Genomic DNA, 18,283 nt, shown 5'->3' on the forward strand with positions numbered 1-18,283 from the left:
TGAAGAAAAAGAAAAAAGAAATAATTATCTTAAAATTTAGAGTGAGAGATCAGTTTTATATATGAATTTAATGTAAAATGATCCCCCATTTATGGACATTTTATCGTTTTAGGGCAGTTAACCAACTTAATAAAATTTTTTAGCTATGGGAAATAAATTCTGTGCATTTTGAGGAGGGTCTACTTTCTTTTTTTTTTTAAGATGATTCTGTATAGTTTTAAAAAAGTTTTTCTTTACAGGCTTGTCACTCGGACTTGAGATTAATGATAGGATTAAAGAAAGTTTTGTCTTTTTTATTAGGGAACTTGAACCTAGGGTTAATGGTAGAGTAAGTAATTTCTTTTTTGTTTTTACTGACTTTTTCACATAGAAAATTCCTGTCTCCTCCCCTTAAAAAATTGAGCAAATTTATGCCCCATAGCAAAAGTCCTAGCAGATTCCAATTCTAGGTTGGTGAATTGAATGGGGCCAGCATTAGTAATTTGCTTCTTTATGCATCATGACTCTGTTTGGAGGTGGGAAAAGTAGTTGAGTGGATACACTTCAAAGAACTAGCCCAACAAACTGTATTCATGAGCCAATCCAATTCTATTGATTGCGAGACCAATTACTCAGCACATGCTTGTCTGTTTAAACCAAGAGAAAATAGTACATCAAAACATGTGACTGCTGCAATTTTCTATCTTGAATTGTTTTGTAATTTGTGTGTGGCAGAGAATCAATTTTGTAATTGGTATCGCCACCAGAGAAAACAATTGACAAGTGTTAATTCTATTGGCCATAAAAAGTGAAACACTTTGTGTCATAACATTTAATTAGTTACTTCGTTTAATCCAAAAGTTTGACAGAGATCTTCAATCAATGTACAATTGACTCTCTTTGCTAATTAAGCCAACCAATTTGGTTGGATTGCAAGCTTTTTGAGCATTGAGTTTTAGGTGGATTGCAAGATTTAGACTTTATATTTGGAAAATGATTTCAATGAATCATTGTTTCAGAGTTTGAATTTTAGATGAATCACAAGCATTGATATTTTGATGGTTCAGGCACAAAACTTTCACTTTGTGGTTTATTTGTAATTTTTAAAAAATACAACTAGTGCTACTAGATTAAGCTGTCTAAAGATAATAGCTTCCTGACCTAAAATGCATCAAACATTGATGTTAAGCCTCAAACAAAAATGAATAAATAAACAATTCTCCTCTACAAAACAACCCAATCAAACCAAACACTATGAATAAATATTTGAAGATACAAGGAACTTTAAGCATAAAAACTTTTACCAAAATGACTAGATTCAACATTAAATAACCCAAAAAGGGTTGACATACCATAAAACAAAACAACCAAGCCAAATGAAAAATACATTTCAATTTATTTGTGTTGATCTACTCATTTGAAAAGAAGCTTTAGTAGTTGTAAAACCAAATTATAGCATTTTAAAACTCGTTTTCTTCTGGTTTTTCCTTATTTTATTTTTAAACATTGTAGTAAATAATGGGCAATCAACAATTCCCCCACTATCCAACAATCATGAGGTTAACATGATTGCCAGTCGGTTTGCTTCAAACTCTACATTGGACCCAGCAAACTACTTCCTCCCTGATTTTCCTTTGTAGACTGACACCACACTAGATGATCTGAAAATTACTCCTTCTCAGGTGCATGATATCATAAAAAACTAGACACCTCAAAAGCATGTGGACCTGGTCTTATCCTGGCTGTACTATTAAAAAAATGCTCCACTGAGGTTGCTCCAGTCCTTTCCAAATTTCACAACAAATGCCTTAACGAATCTTGCTTTCCTAACTGCTGGAAAACTGCTTTTGTGATACCAGTTTACAAGAATTCTGGCGAAAGTTATTAATTAAATTATCACCCCATTAGCCTCCTCTCTCTTTTCTCCAAAATATTTGAGTCCATAATTAATCAAGCTCTAGTTCATCACCTTACAGTTGCTAAACTTCTGACCGACCAATAATATGGATTTAGGTAAGCCCGTTCTACAGCAGATATCCTAACTGTAATCTCTTAACATATATACCATATACTGGACAAAGCAGGGGAGGGTAGAGTAGTAGCCCTAGATATATTTAAGGCTTTTGACAGGATACGGCATGATAGTCATACGGGTATCACTGGACGAATACTTAACATAATTAAATCCTTTTTAAATAAGAGAAGAATCCAGGTTGTCCTCAATGGTCGTACATCTTAACAATATAAATGTGGGTGTACCTTACAGATCAATCCTTGGACCTTTATTATTTCTGATATTCCTAAATGACCTCCCTGATAAAATTTTCTTTGAGATGGGTATATATGCTGATGACACCATGCTCTATAAAAGGCACGAGGGGAAAACAAATGAACACATATCTAAGGAAGAGGAAGACATCCAATTTGTAGTGAAATCGGGAAAAAATGGACGGTCACATTCAATACTGCCAAGACTAAGCTTGTTTCCTTCAATAATTGCAAGAAACCTTCTAAACCGCTAATAGCTATGGCTAAAGATACATTACTTGAAAGTACTTGTTTCAAACTCCTCAGCTTAACGTTCACAGGGAACATGAGTTAGAACAGATACATCGAGAGCATTGCCAAGACTGCTGCGAAGAAGGTGAGCTCTTTCTCTACCATGCTAGAAAGCTACTTATGCCTGAAAGTATCCTGTACCTCTACAAGGCCACCATTCACCCATGTATGGAGTATTGTTGTTATATTTGGGCTGGTGCATCTGCTACTAGTCTCTCACTCCTGGATTCAAAAGAGTCACCAACCTGATAGGTCCTGAACTGTCATTTAAGCTTCAACCTCTGTCCCATCGATGAAATGTTGCATCCCTCTTTTTGTCTGTCTTTTTACAAGTATTTTAATAGTGGATGCTCCGATGAACTACTAGCCCTTGTACCCCCAACTAACCCAACAGGCAACAAAGTCCCACCCCTACACAGTAGAAATCCCTAGATGTAAGAAAGCCTTCTACTACTTCTACTAATAGTTTCTTCCCCAGAACTGCTAGACTTTGGAATTACCTTCCGGTTTCCTGCTTCCCCAACTGTACTAACATGCATAAGTTTAAGTGTAATGTGAACAGACATTTTGCTGCTCAACTGTCTACATAGTATCCCTGCAACTTAAGTCCCTGATAGTAGCCCCTACATCAAAGTGGCAATCTGTCTTGTTTGGGGTGAAAATGTAATTAAAAAAATATATCTATATACTTGATTTTCCTTTGTATTTCATAAGAGAGACATTTTAAATGGAAGAAGATGAAAGAAAATAAAATTAGCCACAAATTTTTGTTTTGGACTTTTCGACAATGTTTAATAAATTAGCCATTTCTTTGATAAAAGACTAGCTGAAAAAATTTCTTTATTTTTTATTTTTCCAAAACTATTATTTTTTTTTGTGTGTGTGTGTGTGTGACCATTCTAATCGTTTGTGAATAATTAGTTTTATGTATTACGAATGTTTTTTAAGGAGTCACTAGGGAGATTGTTCCAATTTTACTGAAATGAGAACATTATAATCCTTTAGATTTGGTTTGATTTTTCCATAATTTATTATTGATTTCAATCTGAATTTAAATAAATTGAAATGTGTTTTTGCAAAATCACAAATAAAAATTGGTTATATTGTTGCAGTTAGCTTCCCAGATAGTTGCCAAATTTTATCAACTGATTTTATCTGATTTTCTTAGCAGAGACAGGGAAAATAAATCCATCGTATTCATTTGTTGTCTGATTTTGTGGATTATTTTAAAAATACTAATTTGATTTTTGTGGATTAGCTTATATTTTTATAGATAATAATAATTGTTTTCTGATTTTTATTTTTCAGTTTTATTTTGCAAATATTAATTAACAAATAACAAAATCAATGTTAATTATAAATTGTAATTATTGCCAACCTGACTTAGGGTTATTTGTAGGGTTAAGAGGGTATGTTTTGTTTTTTAAGAAACAAATAATAAAATCAAACAGTATTTGTAAAAAAACAAGATCTGCAAAACTTAGACAACAGATTAATATGTTGAATTAATTTGCCTTGGAAAATCAGAATTAACTAATTGATATAAACTTTGCCAGCTAATCAGTTCAAAATAATTATAAAAAATATATATTTAATTTAAATAATTTATTTTAAACTAGTCTGAGTGCCCGGCGTTGCCCGGGTGTTTGGAGGTGTGTGTTGAGCACAAAAAAAAAAAAGTGGGTAGGCAGGCAGGCTCGAACCCATACCGCGAAGGAGGAAAAGAATGTGAAAAAGAAAGTGACATCTTTGCTGTTGCATCCATCGCCAAACCAGAAGTGAGGAATGTTCAAATTAATGCTAGTCATTCGAAAAGAGGGGATAGTTTTAGGTAAACATACATACATACATACATACATTTAAACAGACAGGTGAGATTTATATTATTTTAAATTCAATTTTATTCTTTTAAGATGTGTTTTCGCATATCAATAAAAGTATTTGCCAGTCTTTGTGTTTGAAATTGTATTTTCATTGCTAAACAGATTGAATGGATGCATTTTATGAATATCTGTTGTTTCATATTTCAAACTTTTTAAATGACTTGATCTAGAACTGTAAGCCACATTTAGTTTCAGAACAGTTTCTGATGGTTAGTTGTTCTACACAAGTCCTGGGAGTGACTGGTTCTCAGTAGACAGAACAGTTTCCAATGGTTAGTTGTTCTACACAAGTCCTGGAGGTGACTGGTTCTCTGTAGACAGTTCTCGAGTTGGAATCCAGTGCAAAAGATTCTTCCCATGTTGACACAAAGAAAACATATGCGAAATTGCTACAGAAAGGTTTAATATTTATAGAGCAATTCTGGTTTCTGATTGATTGGTAGCAGAACGTGAATTAATTCGATTCGTCAGTTCCTAGCAGCAGCGTTTATAAATAGAATCTCCTAGCTGTGAGGGATAATACCCCATTATAGGGCAAAAGTATTGCAACACTTGACTTATTTACATAGTCCAGAGAGCTTTGTCACATGCTTGAAAACAAATTTTTACACTCCGGAACCAGTCTCAATCCTTATCTGATGAGTGCAACTCTTTGATAATCATCTTCTTGTTCTTTCTTTAATTAAATCTTCTTGATATGATTCCTTTATGTAGCTGAAGTATGATAGCCGGGAAACATTTCCAAACCATGTTAATCTCTTTCCCTTCGAATGATGTTGCTGATGCATCTGTTAATGTTTAAGCCTCTTTCTGGTATCTGCTTTTCTTCGTCTATCTCACAAATTTACACCAAGTATAGTTTTTAAAGATTTTATTTCAACAACATTGAGCTTGCTCTTTTTGCTCTAGCAAGGATTATAATTTGGATTATTTGGATAACTATTCTCATCTTGATTGTTATATTCATAATTTTTCCACCAATGTTATTTTTTACCTTCTTGAGACGCATCTTTTTTAACTCTGGAACTTAATAGTTGAACTTGGTAATCTTGACAGACTTTTGTCCGAACTTTTTACCTAATACACCAAAGTAAATTTTCTCATTCTGTCAGCCATGACAGGTAGAACTAATAACTTTATATTATTCTTGATTATAATCACCTGTAGTAAGATTCGACCTTCAACTTTCAGATGACTATTACTTACAACTGATTTTTAACCAATATTATGACCTTGTGTTATGCTACATGTTCATGGGGACAATTCTAGTATGGATTTTGAGAACGTTAAACATAATTTTTTTTATATCTGTTATGTTATATATACATAAACAGAAATATTTTTATATATAGACGTAGTGCCTTTTATATATACATATATATATATAAACATAAATATTTTTTTCTTGCTATTGTTCTAATCTACTATTTGTAATTAATGGTTCAATTCTATAAGTCTACTACTTTGGAGGTCACTGTTACTTAACATATATGCTTGTTGAGACACTTGTAGTCTGTCTAAACTGTACGAACGAACTGACTAAATCAAGATGGCCGACTCCTATTTATATCACCACAAGCAAGGGAGGTAACCATGTAACTGAAGCAAGGGAGGTAACCAATGTCTACATTAACATTGCTGCTGTCCTCAAGTGAATAATTTATTTCTGATTTAACAAGTCCCTTAGAAGCTCAGACGAAGCTCCTGCCTTGGTCAAACAATCAGACACCTGATCACAACCCCTGATCCATTCTATCTGTATCTCTCCTCTACTCTTCATTTCCTTCAGCCTTGCTACATCTATTCTCAATCGTCGATCGCTTACCAGATTGTTGGAATTCAATGTCTCCACAAGTGATGCATTATCTGTCTTGCAGAGAACGTCTGGCAATTTAGATAACTGAAATACCTCTTGTATCATAACCGCAGTCAAAACACCAGCATCAGCTCCCTCATTCAGAGCAAGAGTCTCTGAGGCCAATGGGCTTTTTGTCACTCTGTCCAATTTCTTTGACGCCCAACACATGGGGGCCATTTTGTCAGTACTTCCTCCAATAAAGACAACAAAACCACCCTGTGAAGATCCATCTTCCAGACTGGCATAAGAGGCATCAAAATGTGTAAATCTGAGGGCTTTCCCAATTTTGGAAATGTTATAGAACCCTTCTTGGATTTCAATTTTGATAAGGCTTTATTCGCCTCAAATAAGGCTTTTACTTTGGGATGCTTTCCAGTGTTGCTCATTTTACACACATCAAAAGCTATATCAGGGCGTGTTTGAGTTGAAACCCACATCATCTGACCTGCAAGTCTCTTCAACTCATGCTTTTCTTCTTCATTCAGTTCATCATTTTTCCTCAGTATCCTCCCTTTGCTTATTTCTATTGGAGATATGGAAGATACATATAGATCTTGTTCTACAGTGATCCCATTTTCCTGTTGATTAACATTCAGTCCAACATATTTGAATGTTCCACTTTCATGAGATCCCACCTTAAATTTTTCTTTCAATGTTGCAATCACATCCCTTTCAAACTCTGTGTTTCCACAGAAAACAAAATCATCCACGTGCATAGCAAGAATTCCAGTCAAATTTCCTTTAATATCATGCCACAAAAACAATGCATTATCATAAGCACTTGCTACTCCTTTTAATTCAATCAAAGCCTGAGTAACTCTCTTGTACCATGCCCGTGGAGCATCATTCAATCCATAGATGCATCTTTTTAATTTCCACACTTGAGATTTAGGACAAACATCAGATGGTGGCCTCAGGTACACATCTCTCTCTAAAATACCACCTTGCAAAAAGGCTGAGGTAAAATCTATGGTCTGCAGCATCCAATTCTTTATTGATGCGGTTAGCATGACCATTCGCATAGCTTCACGGCTACATGTTGGGGAGTCCGTTTTCAGATTACTATTTTCTTCATAGCCTCGTGCTACAAGGCGAGCTTTCATTGTTTTCTGATTATCCTTGAATTTTTCAGTAATCACCCATCTTGTGGATATTGTTTTTTGACCTGTGTATGGCACACATTCAAATACTTCATAGGTGTTCATGTTTTTTATTTCTTTATGCTTGGCATCCATTACAGCTTTCGACTGCTCTTGTTCAGCGGTGAGCAGGACTACATTTTCCTGTTCAGTATATTGGGGCACTTCTCTCCAATGATCAATATGATTCCAGTTGATACAAACTTGATCCTCGTTTTCATCCTCAGGTTCTATATTGATCCAATGACTATATTTGCCAGTTGATTTAGGCTGTACTGACATAACCTTTCCTTTCTTCCACTCCCCACTTCCATTTATTTTATAAGTTATGGTCTTATTTCGGCCAGGTTTTTCAGTCTTATCTCTTAAACTGGTAGAACTATCAACAACTTCTTCTCTGTCTATATCTTCACTTTCTACCACTTGATTCTGCAACTCCTCCTCCTCAACTGAAAGGTATTCATTCTTCCCTTCTGTAGTGTTTCCCAGCATTTCAGCTTTTTTTGTTCTTTTTTCGTTGTTTTTATTCACTTTCATCAATTGGCACGGATGCATCCTATAAAATGCTCCGCCATGTCTGATTAAGACAAACTGGCCTTCTCTGCCTAACACTTTTGCTGGACCACGCCATCCTTTAAAACCCTGCCTCCGATAATAGATTTGGTCTCCGGTAGCATAATCTTCATCAGCATAAGTTCTGACATTAGACCTGAGAGCTCTCCTAATTCTCTCACTGGACTCAGCTTCCAAAAAGTTTCTCCTTGCACTATGGAGAGCATTTAAATTTTTTCTCACCATGTCACTTGTAGTAGAGGACTCCATAGCAGGTAACTGGTCTGTCAGAATTGAGGGTGTATTTACATTGAAACCGAATACAAGTTCATTTGGACTGTGTCCAGAGTAATTGAGGAGGGCATTTTTTGCACAAATAGCCCATGCCAAGGCAATTTCAGGTTCACACTTCTCATCGTCAATTGTTTTTTTCATTGCCTCAGCAACTATCAAATTATGACGTTCTACAGTACCGTTGCTGAATGGACTTTCTGCGGCAGTAGTACAGGTCTCTATGTTGAGTTTTTCATTCATCTGTCTATAGTGTTCGTTGTTGAATTCACCCCCATTATCACTCAGAAAACGAACAGGAGATCCGAAATAGGTAATCCACATCATAAAGATGTTTTTGATGATCTCCTCCTTCTTCTTTGTTTTGATCAATGTTGCCGCTGAATACCTGGTAGCGGCATCAATGAGATGTAGTATCCACACCTCATTGTGGATGAACTCTTTCAAATCCATGCAAACTGTGTGATTAAATCTATTGCCAAGAGGCAATCCCACAACCGGTCGCAGTGGAGTTTTTTTAAATCTAAGGCAAATTTGACAGTTTTCACAAACCTCCTCAATCGCCTTTATAAATTCCTTGTCATTGAATTTGCCACTTTTTTTAACCAAGGAAACAAGTTTTTCCTTCGAGGCATGAGCAAACTGTCGATGAAGTTTTTCTGCTTTTTTTTTTTTTTCTGTGAAAGAACACTGACCAAAATTCTGAACATGTAATACAATGTTCTTAGTACCACTATGATCCAACAACTTATTTGTTAAGGGGAGACAATAGTGCCCTGAAGTTGTGGTCTTTAGTTCAATACATTTATCAAAAATCCAGCACATATCTTTCCGGAAATCTAGCACTATTCCTGCTGTCTTCATTGATTTGTGACTTAATAGAAGAGGCAAGTCGTTTTTCACAATATCTGCTTCGATATAAACTCTTATACCTCCGAGTGTAACCGGAAATTTAGCAACTTTAATTGCTGTGACAGCCACTCCATCACCAAAACAAAAACTCTGGTCTGAGTTCGTATACTTCACTAGTTGCAGGTCACTTTCATTTAAAGTATCTAAATAAACATCAAGCCACACTTCGCCAGCCAGTGTGCGAGTACAAGCAGAATCCAAGACTGCCATTCCAAATGTTTCCTTTACAAGATTTGAGATTTTTTCATTTGTACTGTTCAAATAAATATTTTCTTGAATGAACAACGTAATGTGTATTTGTTCTGTCGCTTCCGTAAACCTGGGCGTATTTCTAGGACACTCTCTAATTAGATGGTTCGGAGACTGACATTTGTAACACAACAACACGTTTCCACTTCGGTCACATGGATTAGATTGTCCTCGACGAAAACGCCTTTTGTTGTTACCCGGTTTAGAATAATTATAGTTGACGATTTCGGGCTCTGATTTCACTGCCGGTACATTTTCATCACGATAAATGTCACCAAATACTTTCTTTATCGATTCCTTCATGTTTTGATACGTCAAAACAGAACACGTTGTCCGCGCTAATTTTTCGTTCTCTTCCGATATGTTAACCGCGTTCAAAACAAGAAAAGCTTGCACTCCTTCCGGTAGAATAATGTAGAATTTTTTTAATCTTTGGTACAAAAACTCATAACGAACAAGAAAGTCATTTATACTGGTACCTGACGATCTTTTATAAGTGTAAAATTCCTTAAAAGTCATGTAAGCGCGCGTGTGTTCATCCTTTAAATACATGTCATCCAGTTTCTTTATTAAGATCTTCAAGCCATCTCGTCCGCCGATGTCACTTGTTGGCAATTCACGGACACATTCCCTAATATTCGGTGGTAGCGTCAAAAACACTGCTGGCCCTTTTTTTTCCTCAGAAAGATCCGTGAACAACGACCACATTTCAACGTCTTGTTTCCAGTTCTCGTAAACATCCTCCCCCTCCAACAATGGAGGTTGTTTGTTCGAAGTTGCCATATCCGATATCCGATCTGTCTAGTGCTACAGACAAGCTGTACAAAAAAAAAAAAAATTTTTTTTTTTTTTTTTTTGTTTTTTGTCGCACACAGAGGGATATCTCTGCTACCATTTGTTGAGACACTTGTAGTCTGTCTAAACTGTACGAACGAACTGACTAAATCAAGATGGCCGACTCCTATTTATATCACCACAAGCAAGGGAGGTAACCATGTAACTGAAGCAAGGGAGGTAACCAATGTCTACATTAACAATGCTGACCTTTGACACTCTCTACCATTCTTCTCTTCTCTATAATTTTTGCTTTGTCTCACCATGTAGATGGTTTCCCTTTTCCCCTAATTGAAAGCCGTTTTTAATTTTAGAAGAGTTTCTGACGAGTAGCCAATCTGTATAAGTCCTGAGACAAAGAATAGAGTTCCTTCTTGCGCGAAGATGAAAAAGTATATGCAGGAATTCTAAAAGATCCAATATTTTTATGGAGTGATTCTTGTTTTTGATTGGTTGCTAGCAAAGCATGGCTCCAGTTGATTGGTCAATTCCTATTACCAGTATCTATAAATAGAACCTTACAATTTTTTTTTTTTTAATCCTGCCCTCTTTTAGTATATCAAAAGTATTGCAAGATGTGCTTATTAATATCTCTATGTATTACGGCTTTCCAACATTCTTTTAACCTTACACCTTTGTATATTTTTCCACATTGACATGGAAAGGAACACACACAGTCATGATGCTTTAATACGTTTCATTTTTCACTCACATTCCTCAAACAGTTTGAGAATTTTATTTGTTTCTACAAATAATCGGATGATTTCTTTTTTCCAAACATTTTCCTAAAAGAGGAATTTCATTATCATCAGATGCTGTCAATTCCATAAAATTTTCAGTAAGATTTTTAGATAGAATTATTCGTTTCAACATTACAATGCTCATTAACCTTCTATTTTTTACACACTGACTTACCTTCTAAAGCTGTACTTGTATTTTTGGCTTGGAGTAAACAGTAGTATTTGTTCTGATAATGCACTTCATTTTTTTCTATTCTCGGTCAGTGAAAAATAGATTCTAGACTGAAGCAATTTTTATTTTTGTTCCAATCCAGATTGTTCTTTTTAGGAGGAGCTGAATCACTATTCTACTAGCGATTTGTTGAATTCAACAAACCATAAGATTTTAAAGAAATTACTGCACCATTAAAAAATATCAAATATTTACATATACTTAAAAAATAATTCTAAAATTATTATCTATATAAAAATTAATGATATTCATCTATATACCTTATTAATTTTGAAATATTATCAGTTTACTTTGATCGATTGTATCTTCAGTTCTAGTACTACTAAAATCTCACATCATATGACACTAGAAACTGGTCGTCTAGATTTAAACAGCCCATGAAATCTCAAAAATATCCAATCAAATCTAACTCTGCGATTTTAATTAAAATATAAGGTATGGACTATAAAAAACAGTTTCCCTTTCTTGATGATCAGTTTTGAGTGCATTTTTCATTTTTAACTTGAAGTATAAAGGCAATTGAAATTGAAATGATAATTTTATTCTCTTTCCATATAATTGTTTTAAAAATTTACTGACAAATAAAACGCATTAGGTATGAAATTTTGCTGATGTCCAATGAAAAGATGTTATCGCCTTATAATACTAAAAACAAGGGCGGTGTCATTACAAATTGGAGTTTTTTGATATCTGAGAATGCATTTTTCTTTCTTTCCAGTTTTTTTTTTTTTTTTTTAAATTTGATTTGTGCCTTCAGACACTTAACTGTAGATTTACGAATTTGCTTTTTGTTAGTGTACAACCCCGGACTTTTGCTTAGAGATTTGTGCCACCTTTATTGTTATTACTAATATCTGCTTCTGTTTGTCAGTATATATAAACAGTAGACGTTTTATTAGAGAGAGAGAGAGTGAATAAATAAATTGATCTGTAATTACATTGAGCTTCTTAAATAAGGATTGGTATATATTATAAGTAAATATATTTCTACACACACTTCTGAGTTTATATATAAAATATATTTTTTTTTTTTTTACATCACTTATAATATCTAATATATATATTTTTTACATAACCTATAATAACAAGCTCAATGAAATTATGTTTCCGGCTTCAGCCTATAAATACTGATTGGTTGCATCGAAATGGGCAAAGGAAAGAATCAATCTACAATCATAATTTCTTTTTTATTTAGGCAAATGCATACATTTTTTTCTTTACTGTCTTACGGATTGCAAAACACGCATAAGATAATAAAAAAAAATCTATAGGTATTCACCAAAATAAAATAAAAAATTATGATTGTGAAGTGATTCTTTTCTTTGGTCATTTGGATGCAACCAACGAGTATATATATATATATATATATATATATATATATATATATATATATATATATATATATATATATAGAATAAATGACAAAAATTTATATTCCAAAATTCATGCTGTTGACAATCTTATAGCTTATTCCTTTAAATCAGTTGATTTATACAATTCTTGACAGTATCTGTTTCGTAGCGCAAAATCAATCACTTCATTATTATACTAATAGATTCACTAATTGATATAATAATTAAGTGATTGATTTTGCGCTACGAAACATATATTCAAGAATTGTATAAATCAACTGATATAAAGGAATAAACTATAAGATTGTCAACATCATGAATTTTGGAATATAAATTTTTGTCATTTATTCTATATATTGCTCTGTAATCACATTAAGCTTCTTATATAAGAATTGATATATAATAAAAAAATATATTTCTACAGAAATATATATATATATATATATATATATATATATATATATATATATATATATATAAAGCAGGGTGATCCGACGTTGCCCGTGATTGAATGAGGATCAACAAATGTTCCACACTTCCAATACTTTTATTATCATCGAAATCAGTGAAATTGCTCACTTTCCAATCAAATTGATTGATTGCCTGGTCTAGTCAGGGGATCCACCACAGTGCACTGTGAGGAAACTTTACATGTCTCCCCGCAGTGACTTAGCTGACAACACCTTGTAGTCTACATTGCACTGTATAGAAACTACCATTGATTTTATAAAATTATTTTTATAAAATCAAATTTAATAAACAAATTTAAGTTTAAGATACAAAAGCCAATTATTATGGTTCAATTGTGCTCTAAACAGAAACATTGATTTCGAATGTGCCTCTATTTCATCAAAGAACCTTCTATTGAGTTCATATGCCAGGCCCTTCTGCTCGTGTGGTGATAAAAATTCTCAAATGAAATTGTGTGATTGTCAAAATCGGGTTGTTCCTTCTTTAATCGGATTTTTTCAATAATCGATTTTCAATACTGATCAGAGGCATTTTGATAGAAAAATCTATCTAAGAACACTCCCAGACATATAAAGTATATTTGTGTGAAATGTCAAAAACATTGGCTTAGCTGTTTTGGAGTCCATAAGGAATAAACTCACACACATGCACACACAGACGTAGTGCCTTTTTATATATATATATATATATATATATATATATATATATATATATATATATATACATATGTATATATATATGTATATACATATATTTCGTATATTAATTTTATGTGAGTAAATGAAGTAGTTATATGTATGTATGTATATAAACACCCACATACAGGGTGGCTCATAAATCACTATCATTTTAAAATGAAGTATTTTTTATTATAAATGAGTGTACTTTATTAATTCGGTTTTTATTACATAGTTTAAGATTGGAATTTTATGTGGATTTATGTATAAAAAAAAATGTCATGTAAATGGCTTCCATTTCCAGCTTTGCAAACACAAACTGTTTGCTAGGCAAAGTGATTTATGCACCACCCTGTACACACACACACACACACACACACACACACACACACACACACACACACATTTTGATACAATTATAGATTCCGTTAAATTTCCTTACAATTACCAATTTTGATTCTAATTCTTTTAAATATTTAGCTGTAGAGTTGTCGTTTTTTTTTTTTTGCGGGGGGGGGGGGGTCAGATTACCATAAAAAAATGCATGTATTTTGCAAATGTAAAACATGCACTTATGAGGTGATGTATAGATTTAAATTTTATTGACAGTTTAAAATAATCATTTATTTTTCATTACTACCACCAATGGAAAATTAAGTTTTAAACAAAAACAAACAAAAAATAAACAAATTAAAAGAATCGTTTGTGACATCGGAAAATAGACACAAATTTTTCTGATACCCCCTCCTCCATTACAATTTTTATGATTTCTGATTCTGATTAATCATCCCACCACTAATATATATATATATATATATATATATTTATTTTTTTACTATAATAATTAAATACCTACAGACACTAGTGTTTCATCCTTTCGGGATTCTTCAGTGCAGGGTGTCACGATTACTACCAGTCGAACGATTCGAACCCCGCGACACGAGACATCTCTGGCTCGATTAGCGGAGGCCGTATCCATTCGGCTACCATTAATCATGTGAAATAGCGTTGAATTTTAAACATTTTAATTTAAATGTTCATTACGTCAGACAGACAGTGATCAAATCGTTATACGATGATCTACGCATAAGAGCTAAATTGACCGACTTTTTAATTCAACAGAAAGTGCTCAACGATAAGAAACATATTTCTTAAAGGGGCTGTCATAATTATTTTTTTACTATAATAATTAAATACCTACAGACACTAGTGTTTCATCCTTTCGGGATTCTTCAGTGCAGGGTGTCACGATTACTACCAGTCGAACGATTCGAACCCCGCGACACGAGACATCTCTGGCTCGATTAGCGGAGGCCGTATCCATTCGGCTACCATTAATCATGTGAAATAGCGTTGAATTTTAAACATTTTAATTTAAATGTTCATTACGTCAGACAGACAGTGATCAAATCGTTATACGATGATCTACGCATAAGAGCTAAATTGACCGACTTTTTAATTCAACAGAAAGTGCTCAACGATAAGAAACATATTTCTTAAAGGGGCTGTCATAATTATTTTTTTACTATAATAATTAAATACCTACAGACACTAGTGTTTCATCCTTTCGGGATTCTTCAGTGCAGGGTGTCACGATTACTACCAGTCGAACGATTCGAACCCCGCGACACGAGACATCTCTGGCTCGATTAGCGGAGGCCGTATCCATTCGGCTACCATTAATCATGTGAAATAGCGTTGAATTTTAAACATTTTAATTTAAATGTTCATTACGTCAGACAGACAGTGATCAAATCGTTATACGATGATCTACGCATAAGAGCTAAATTGACCGACTTTTTAATTCAACAGAAAGTGCTCAACGATAAGAAACATATTTCTTAAAGGGGCTGTCATAATTATTTTTTTACTATAATAATTAAATACCTACAGACACTAGTGTTTCATCCTTTCGGGATTCTTCAGTGCAGGGTGTCACGATTACTACCAGTCGAACGATTCGAACCCCGCGACACGAGACATCTCTGGCTCGATTAGCGGAGGCCGTATCCATTCGGCTACCATTAATCATGTGAAATAGCGTTGAATTTTAAACATTTTAATTTAAATGTTCATTACGTCAGACAGACAGTGATCAAATCGTTATACGATGATCTACGCATAAGAGCTAAATTGACCGACTTTTTAATTCAACAGAAAGTGCTCAACGATAAGAAACATATTTCTTAAAGGGGCTGTCATAATTATTTTTTTACTATAATAATTAAATACCTACAGACACTAGTGTTTCATCCTTTCGGGATTCTTCAGTGCAGGGTGTCACGATTACTACCAGTCGAACGATTCGAACCCCGCGACACGAGACATCTCTGGCTCGATTAGCGGAGGCCGTATCCATTCGGCTACCATTAATCATGTGAAATAGCGTTGAATTTTAAACATTTTAATTTAAATGTTCATTACGTCAGACAGACAGTGATCAAATCGTTATACGATGATCTACGCATAAGAGCTAAATTGACCGACTTTTTAATTCAACAGAAAGTGCTCAACGATAAGAAACATATTTCTTAAAGGGGCTGTCATAATTATTTTTTTACTATAATAATTAAATACCTACAGACACTAGTGTTTCATCCTTTCGGGATTCTTCAGTGCAGGGTGTCACGATTACTACCAGTCGAACGATTCGAACCCCGCGACACGAGACATCTCTGGCTCGATTAGCGGAGGCCGTATCCATTCGGCTACCATTAATCATGTGAAATAGCGTTGAATTTTAAACATTTTAATTTAAATGTTCATTACGTCAGACAGACAGTGATCAAATCGTTATACGATGATCTACGCATAAGAGCTAAATTGACCGACTTTTTAATTCAACAGAAAGTGCTCAACGATAAGAAACATATTTCTTAAAGGGGCTGTCATAATTATTTTTTTACTATAATAATTAAATACCTACAGACACTAGTGTTTCATCCTTTCGGGATTCTTCAGTGCAGGGTGTCACGATTACTACCAGTCGAACGATTCGAACCCCGCGACACGAGACATCTCTGGCTCGATTAGCGGAGGCCGTATCCATTCGGCTACCATTAATCATGTGAAATAGCGTTGAATTTTAAACATTTTAATTTAAATGTTCATATATATATATATATATATATTTAAATGTTCATATATATATATATATATATATATATATATTATTTGTAAACAATTCAAATACCACAAATATATTTAAATCACATTCATATCATGTTATTTGATGTATGGTACATCTTACACGTGTTTGATTGAATGGTGTTGGTAGGCCAAACAACTCATCAGAGACCCACATAAATCCATAAAAGAATTTTATATATTAGCTTTCAATTCAGAAAACAGTTTCTCACTTTTTGTGAAGAAATTTTGTAAATATTTTAATGGCCCATATTTCTTCATTCTGTAAAAAAGACACATGCAGGCTTTATTAAATACAAATGTTTTTAACAAATTCTCTCCATTTTAAATGCTATATAAATTTTTTAATGATAAACATTGACTGAAATTCTTTCAAATATTTTCATTTTTTGTTGTGATTTTTTTATGTTTTTTTCTTTCTTTTTTTTTTTTCAGGTCCAGTTCAAATTGTTGTATCCTTTTTAGGTGTGGACATCTCCCTGTCTTTGCTAGTAAGTCGGTCCCACTTTAAGAGACATATTAAATCAAGTAGTAGTTTTTCTAGAGATTTTTGTTTTCATTAATCTTCTTCATTTGGTTTTGATATTTAGTGTGCTGCCAATGTCCCAGACGCCAGGATGTGTAACATCAAGGCAACATTTCATGCATGCTCTTCATGCAGTTCTAACCAAAGGGTAGATATCAGTCAAGTTGCATGCAGTCATATCATTTCTTATGAATTTAAACCAGGTATTCCCTGTTGTGTTATACTTACTAGTGCCTCGGATGTGCAGGTGCATTATGAAGTTGATGCAAGAGGTGGCATGCTGTACATCGCTAAATCACCTTAAACGTCAAACACATAAGACATCTGTAATCCCACTTGTAACACAATTGATTGGATCCTTTTGTCTAATTTACAGCTACATGTTCAACTCATCATGACATGAGCATTATGCCGAATCTGTTGTAAATCAGAAGTGCTTGAGGGCTTATGCCTTACTGGCATACGACATGGAAAAATGAACAGAGACTGAAAAGACTTTGTTCTGAATCTTCAAAGAAATGTGCCTAGATTTAAGGATTGGCAGCAGCTTCCTGAATCTTTTCCATGGAACACAATAGCAAGCAGTGTTTGTGACCACTATCAGCAACATGCTATCGCTGCTCATATTAAACGAAAAAAAGTAACCGTACAGAAATAAACTTGTTTCCACATATGAAGAAAAAAAAAAAATTTTATTAGATATCATTTTTATTAATCTTAGACAATTTTTTGTAATACGTGTAAGGATGTGAAGGTCCAATGAATAAATAAATACAAGCGATAATCATTTACTCACAAAACGCTACCTCCAAAACGAATTTGAGCAATTATAATTTTACTTTCAAAGAATCCCATGGTTTTCATTTTGAATACAATAATCTT

The 18,283-nt window shown here is 33.8% G+C and overlaps 1 protein-coding gene across 2 annotated transcripts in view; it reads left to right on the plus strand.

Moving 5' to 3' along the window:
- Positions 1-18,283, plus strand: part of LOC145287922 (transmembrane protein 216-like) — a 46,289-nt gene that overhangs the window by 18,380 nt on the left and 9,626 nt on the right. Inside the window, exon 2 of one of the 2 annotated variants that reach the window (XM_080135871.1) lies at positions 17,311-17,327. The exons of the other annotated variant lie outside the window; for it this stretch is intronic. Coding sequence (XP_079991997.1) covers positions 17,311-17,327 — 17 coding nt within the window. The remainder of the gene's footprint in view (positions 1-17,310; positions 17,328-18,283) is intronic. 2 annotated transcript variants of the gene reach the window in all.

This window comes from Euprymna scolopes, chromosome 11 (assembly GCF_053919585.1).
Source record: "Euprymna scolopes isolate OS-2025 chromosome 11, ASM5391958v1, whole genome shotgun sequence".
NCBI lineage: Eukaryota > Metazoa > Mollusca > Cephalopoda > Sepiida > Sepiolidae > Euprymna > Euprymna scolopes.